This window comes from Micromys minutus (genome assembly GCF_963924665.1).
Source record: "Micromys minutus genome assembly, chromosome: 1".
Lineage (NCBI taxonomy): Eukaryota > Metazoa > Chordata > Mammalia > Rodentia > Muridae > Micromys > Micromys minutus.
Genome location: NC_137969.1, coordinates 95,261,392 through 95,268,809, shown reverse-complemented (window position 1 = coordinate 95,268,809; position 7,418 = coordinate 95,261,392). Strand labels below are relative to the sequence as shown.

The 7,418-nt window shown below is 45.2% G+C and overlaps 1 protein-coding gene across 2 annotated transcripts in view; it reads left to right on the top strand.

Annotated features, from left to right (window-relative positions):
- The first annotated feature begins 5,887 nt into the window (after window positions 1–5,887).
- The window catches only part of NAA35 (N-alpha-acetyltransferase 35, NatC auxiliary subunit), a 47,151-nt gene continuing 45,620 nt past the window's right edge, over window positions 5,888–7,418 (top strand). The window contains exons 1-2 of one of the 2 annotated variants that reach the window (XM_080911766.1): window positions 5,888–5,991; window positions 6,838–6,963. In XM_080911766.1, coding sequence (XP_080767892.1) covers window positions 6,843–6,963 — 121 coding nt within the window. In that variant the 5' untranslated portion in view covers window positions 5,888–5,991; window positions 6,838–6,842. Of the gene's footprint in view, window positions 5,992–6,058; window positions 6,160–6,837; window positions 6,964–7,418 lie in introns of those variants that run through there. The other variant, XM_080911767.1, reaches the window with a different exon arrangement.

The following is a 7,418-nucleotide window of genomic DNA, read 5'->3' as shown; positions in this document are numbered from 1 at the left end:
CTGTTATGAAAGGATGCATAATAATTAAAAGGTGCCTTGTCATGCCCATTGTACTCAAGTCCTGGGCTGCCTCGAGTCTCCTGGTTTTCCTCTTCAGCTTTTCTGGATTAATTGGGAGAAGCAACTTGGCCACCCTGTTGCAGGACTTGGCAACTGGCCCAAGGTTGGCTGCTATCTATCAGCCTAGACCCAGTTCTGCTGTGGCAGGTGTTAGAAAGTCCCATGGACATTTCTAGATAAGAGATTCTGGAAGAATACTAGGCCTAGTTAGTCCCCTAAAGGTCCTGTCAGCCATAGCCTGCCTCTGTTTAGAAGTTCTTATCTAGAAGAGCCTGTTCCCAGAAGGAGTGTTCGTGGTGGTGGTCTTGGCTCCTTGAAGAGCTGTGAGTGGGTGTGCCCTGTCTACTCTTCACAGCAGCTGGGACAGAAAAAGGTTAACAGAAGAGTCTGGGCTCTGACAAACACTACAGTGAGTCTTTGATGGTGCGCCATGTCTACCATAGCTGACATTGCTCTTAGAACCTTCACTAACTCTCCATTTCATATATAGCTATGTTTCCAACAGCTTTAATTCTTGCATGTTCTATGGAGATAAAAAAGTAGTGCTAACGTTGCCAATCATGGTCTGTAACATACCTCTTCACATCCATAATATATACATGGATGGTTTTTTTTTTTTTTTTTTTTTTTTTTTTTTTTTTTTTTTTGCATATCCATTTTTGTAAGAATAGGTGTTGACATAGGTTTCCTGTGGGATGCTTCACTAGGTACACCTTCCAGTTGTCACTGAGCCATATTTTCTCTTTAAAACAAGCAGTGTCTCAGTATGTAGCCCAGGCTAACCTTGATCTCATGATACTCCTGCCTCAGCATCCCAAGTGCTGGAATTATAGACATACACCACTACTTCTCAATTGTCTATTCTCGTTATATTACATATATTCTGGATTAATCAGGAGAAGCAACTTGTGAGATATATATATATATATATATAACATGTTATATGATGTATTCTTGTTTAACAATACAAATGAGTATAGATTAAATTTGTTTGTATTCAAGTATATTATAAAAATAATGGTACATAGCTTGAACTATTGGGGGATTTTTTTTTTTGTGCACTGTGTGTTCAAATGCTGATTTCTGTACCCAGAGGTCTGGTTGCAGTTCTGACTTTGGCTAATTGATCAGTAAAGAGCTGAAGAGGCATGGGGGCAGAGTGTGTGTGTGTGTGTGTGTGTGTGTGTGTGTGTGTGTGTGTGTATGCCTTGGGTGATAACTGAGGGAGCTATCATGGGGTCATGGATGAAGGAGGAGGATACAAGATGATTGGTAATGGACCATATGGCAGTGAAGTGGGCCAGGCCACCATAGTCAGGTTAGAATAGCATAGAAGCTGCCCTACTATAGAGCCTGAAGTTTTTGATAAATATAAAGGTATCCCTGCCCATTATTCAGAGCAAAAGTGGGCACAGAAAGCAGCACCTTTACACTGAAGAGTTAAGAGCACTAGCTGTTCTTCTAGAGGACCAAGGCTCAGCTCCCAGTCCCCATGTGGCAGCTCACGTCCATCTGTAGCTCAGTCCTAGGAGATCCATTGCCCTCTGTTGACCTCTGCAGGCACCAGGCACTCACATGCATACATGCAGGAAAGATACTTACATACATAAAATAAGCAAATGAGTAAATCTAAAAAAAATTTAAAAACAAATTGGCAGAGAAACATGGCAATGTACTATGCTATAAATGTAAAACGCCCTTCATTATTGGCTACTCTTTTAAAATTTGAACAGCGTTCTCCAAAGACTAAGTCAGATATATATGAGTCAGACAGATTAGAGCGATCATTCATATTTAATTTTTAAAAGATAAAATGACCCATTTATAGCTTTTTAAAGTACCTGTGGTGGTTTGAATAGGACCGGCCCTCAAAGACTCAAGTGTTTGAGTGCTTGGTCCATAGGGAGTGGCACTGTTAGGAGGTGTGGCTTTGTTAGAGGAAGTGTGTCACTAGTAGGTGAGCTTTGAGGTCTCAGAAGCTAAAGCCCAGGCTTAGTGGGCTCTTGGCTTTCCTGCTGCCTGTGCACTAAGATGTAGAACTCTCAGCTATTCTCTAGCACCATGTCTGCCAGCCAACATGCTTGTCCACCATGATATAGACTAAACCTCTAAGCTATAAGTTATGTATTAATGTTGATTATTTATTTTATTATTTTATTAATTAAATATTTATTAGTAGTAAATTAAATATCTATAAAAGTTTAACTTAAACTCTTTATAAGAGTTTATGGTGTTACTTCACAGCAATAGAAACCCTAACTAAGACAGTCCCAAGTAAAGGGCAAATATGACTTTATACAATGAGGAATTTGGAGTAGAGAAAACCCTCAGTGACTATGTGCTCTAGACTTAAACACAGCCATGTAAAGAACTCTAAGATCTCCGATTCATAGGACACTGGCAAAACCAAGTCCCTGGATGGGGTGACAAAGCTCTCCTCCTGAGTCCAGGTATGATCAGTAGTGTGTGCAAATAGTCGTAGCTTCAGCTTTGTTCTCCTAGGTGTTTATGCCTCCTGTGTGACCAGCTAAGCCCTCCCCCTGTGCTGCACCCAATAAGTGCATGGAGGCTCTGAGTCTCAGCAGGGTGGAAAACTCTTAACTGATCCCAGCTTTCCCATGTGTGTCCATGCACCCATTCTTCCTCTGCCCCTCATGGCCCCTAGCCAGGGTTCCAAGACTCAAGTCATAGGGTCCATAGACTCAGGACACTGGGGTCTCATGCAAGCTTCTCGTTTGGTTCAATTTATTCTGAAATATAGAATTTTTATCTTATCCGTGCTGACAATCATTAGAAGGGTGCCCCAAATCTTTAAGTGCCTGAAGAACTGCATTTAAGGCAACCTAAAACATTTTCCCCATTATTGCTTGAATAACTGTGAAATGCAGATGCTAAAACATGATGACAGCTTTTTAAAAACCCAAGCTTACAAAGTAAGGTTTTAAAGACACAGCTGCATGGAGGTCTTTTTCTCCATATATGTTTAAAGTGGGTTCCACAACTGTTAACTATTCCCTGAATGTGACAGAGCAAAGTACTAAAGCCCACTCTTGTGTGGAGCCAAGTAAACTAGACAAGAAGTAATTATAAAGATTCAAAACATTGAAAGGAGTGATGCGTTATGGGACCTTGCAGTTCATAAAATTCTTGACTCTTACAAGCCTGCGAGTTACATAGTCTGTCCCTTGCTGGACTTGGTTGCAGGAGAGGCCTAGGCAGGAGAATCACAGGTTCAAGGCTAGATTGGCCTACACAGTCAAATCTTGTCTGAAAGGAAAAGTAAAAAGACGACTGGAGATGTAGCTGAGTGATGGGCATGGCACAGGTGAGGCGGTTCCCATTCACAGGTGAGGCTGAGCCCAATCACAGGTGAGGCTGTGCCCATTCACAGATGAGCATGGCACAGGTGAGGCTGGTGTCTCATTCACAGCACCCCCCCACACACAAAATTACAGTTTTATAAGTAAGAACACTGAGCAGTAGTGTGTTCAGACACAATCACAAGACCAGGTATCTATTCAATGTGGAGGAGTGAAAATGTTAATCTCTGCAATAGGCACAAGGGCAAAGGGAACGGGAGGAAAAAAAGTAGACAATACAGTTGAAAAGTTAGGCAGACAGAGGGACTTGACAACAGCTACTCCAAAAGGATCAAGTCATTTGCAGGACACATCTGCACCACGGCACATTCAAGAACTCACAGAAGCATCTCTAGAGATGAAGGGCAGGGTGAGGCTAAAACAGGAATGAATGCTTAAAAAGCCTAAGACCTGACTTCTTCCCAGTTGTGTGGCATCCCTTTGCCCCTGATCCATTCACTGAGAAGACTGTGAAAGGCAGAGGGACCAGGGGCAGTTGTCAGCATGGATGATAAAAGGGTAGTCCCAACTAAACAGAGTACTGCATGCAAAAGAGAGTTCAGCAACATGTCAAAATGGAGTTGAGATTTTCCTCCCTTGTGTCCTGCTACTCAACACCTGGCAACTGGCAGATTTTGAGAGCGGGGTTGAGTTGTAAAGCTCTAGGGAGCTTTTGATGCCCACACTAAGGCTGTGAAGGACCCAGTGTGCACAGCCATCCATGAAGGCCCTGGATTATAGATACCTCCTCTCTGAAACTAAACCAGCTCATACAAAAAGCCCAGACAAATCCAGTGATGTCAGCATTGGACATGTCGCTGCTAGGAACACATTTGAAAGCCAGTGGTCAGGACTAGAGAAACCTTTATTAGGAAAAAGGCAGAAATTCAGTCAGCCCAGCATAAACAGGGACTCCACAGCCATGGATCCAGCTAAGAATTGAAAAACATCCTGAAAAATATTATGAACATGCACAGATTATTGGAGTGATCCTTCCCTAAACAATACAGCAAACATTCAGAAGACATGTATGTTGTAATAGTTAATAAGTGATCTAGAGGTGAGAGGGAGTTAGGGATTATCTTACTGTAGAATAATATTTGGTTCTAGGTTAAATCCCCAGAGAAACACACACACACACACACACACACACACACACACACACACACACAAACACAGAGTTTTATGTCCTCTTATTTTTAAAAGGTCTATTTATGTGTATACTTGAGTGCACAGCACCTGTAGCTGGTGCCCTTCTAGACCAGACTTACAGGTGGTTGTGCTGCCTCCAGTGGGTCCTGGGAATGAAACGTAAATTCCTCGGAAGAGCAAGAAGCACTCTTAATCTATAATCTATCTCTCCAGTACCCACCCCCACGAATCTTTATAAAATTGGTGTTTGTCATGCTCTTATACACAATATTGAACAGGTCAGATGAACCCTATTCACATTTTTTTATGTTTCTTCTGGAGTCCCAAAAGATCATTAAACCAGCACCTACAATTTCTTTTCTCATTCTCCTCTTTCATATATTGAGAACTAACTACATGGCTAATGTGCTAGGACACATAGTGTTAATAAAAACAAAGTTCTTGTCCCTGGGAAATACACTACATGCAATAAATACTTTTTTTAAAAATTTAAACAATCAACGTGAAGCCTGAGGATATAGCCCGATGATATAGATTATTGTGTACTCTTACTCAGTGTTAGGTCTCAAACCTGGGACAAATGTTAACTGACGTGTCTATTTAACATATATAAGAGGACATGAATGCTAGATTTCTCCTAAAATTCCAGTCTTCTATCTGGTAGAAGTTATGGCTGGCATGCCTGGCCCCCTTCCATAAATTTCTCCAGCACAGGGCCTAGGCTGCACTTCCCACAGCTGCCCTTCCTAGCCATTTTGATTTTTCTTTTACTCCTTTCCCTTCTGGCCCCTTGGTCTCCCGGCTCTCCTCTCATGCGGACCGGCTCAGGGTCATGCTCCCTCTGGACTCTCCCAGATGTCTTCGACTCTGGCTATGCTCTCCTTCATATCTACAATAAACCTCCTCCTTTCCCCATACTTAGGACCAGCCAAGTCCTCTAAGTTTTTTTTATTTTTCATTAATACAGGACCTGGGTTCCTTTCCTAACTCCACCCATACCCACACAAAATCTACCTGATGTCTGATTTATTAAGAAGAATCTAAAACATATGAGTTTGTTACAAAATTGCTAGCTCAATGTAATGTTTAATTAGTCTTTCCTTTGCAAACTCCTTGGGCGCTGAATGCAAGACATAAACACAGTCAGTTTGCACATTCACAAAATAGCAATATGGCGGGCTGTTCCGCTCCCCGGAAGCTCCACCCTTTCCCTTCACCCTTGAGTCACCTTTCAAAGTTTCCCAAGAAGCCTTGCCGGAAGAGGCGGGCTGCACGGCTCCAGGCTCCGCCTCTCTCGGGTCCCGCCCACGGTCGCGTCTGGGATGGTGGGAAGAAAAATGGAGCCTGGCTTCCGGTCTTGCGGTGGGCTATAATCCCGCGAGAAGAGAGGACGCTCATCTACCCGGATGCGGCGGCCTAGGTGAGGAGGGGGCGTGGCCGGTGTGCGGACTCCCGAGAGTCGGGGGTGGGGGCGCGCGCCCAGGGCGTACGCATGCGTGCACGCGGCCGGCGGGACAGGGCTGAGAGGGGAGGGGGCGGCGGCGGCGGCGGCGGCGGTGTCGGTGTCGTTATCCTCGCGGTGCGGACGGTGCGTGGTGGCGCGGGTGGTCGTGGGAAAATACCTGGGGTGACCTGTGCGGGGCGGGCGCGGATATCAGGGAGCAGGCACCGGTGGTCGGTTCCTCGCCGCGCCTCGGGTCGGAGTTGGGAGCGCGCGCCGCGAGGCCAGGCTGTGCCCGTGTCGCCCGGGCGACGAGAGCCGCCTGGTGCCGGTTCCCCGCGACGCACCGCGTAGACGCTTCCCCGCTTCGGCCGCGCTCGCTCCACGGGCCAGGGTCTCTGCGGACGCGTCTGCTGGGCGAGGCCAAGCCCCGGTCTTGCGAAGCCCGCCAGGTGAAGGGGATGCTCCGCTGCTGCTGAGCCGAGAGGGTGGCTCTGGCTCCTGGAAGCCGGTGTTGACAGCCGGGTCTCTGGAGTTGAGTCTTGGGGTGGGATGCTTGAAGGTCTCTGAACTAGTTGCAGGAAACTGAGTCCTTGGAAGGTGCGAATCTCAGTACAGGAGCAGCAGCAGCCCCAAATGCGAGGTCTGATTGCACAAAACTAGGGTTGGTTTTTGTTTGGTTGGTTTTTGTTTTTTTTCGCAGGATTCAAAGGAGTCTGCCTACAGAGTTTAGGAAGCCTTTCACCCAACACTCGGGGCAGTTTTGCAGCTCCTGTCCCTGCCAAAGGTATACCCTTCTGCCTCACACCAGTGTTTACTTTCCAGGCATAATGGTTATGAAGGCCGCTGTGGATGATGATTCTTCGGGATGGGAGCTCGGTGTCCCTGAAAAAATGGAAAAAAGCACAAACTGGGTGGACATAACCCAGGATTTTGAAGATGCTTGTCGAGGTGAGTGAGTTTGAATTTGAGAACTTTTGGTTCAAAGCCTGGGGCGGGATCAAGTAAGACCAGAACTGTGTTTTCTCAACTTTGATTTGCCAAAAAAAAAAAAAAAAAAAAAAGACAACCTTGTGATTTTATCAGATTTGTAGTAGTTGTGGAGGATGACCTTGAATTTCCTGCTCCTCTTGTGTACTGAGATTACAGACTAGAGTACGGTGTCTGGCTCAGTGTTGATAGCCCTGCGTTTCTCTGCTCTCTGCTTTTACTTTTGGTCTAAAGCAAATGTATATTGGGTAAAACTTTAAATACAGATGTTGGAGTCTTTTAAGAGAGATATTTTTATTTGTGTATCTGTACATATGTGTGAGGGCACACACAATGGTGTGCACGTGGACGCCGGAATAAAGCATTAGATCCCTTGTAGATGTAGCTGTAGGCCTTTTCAGGGATCTTGGCTTATG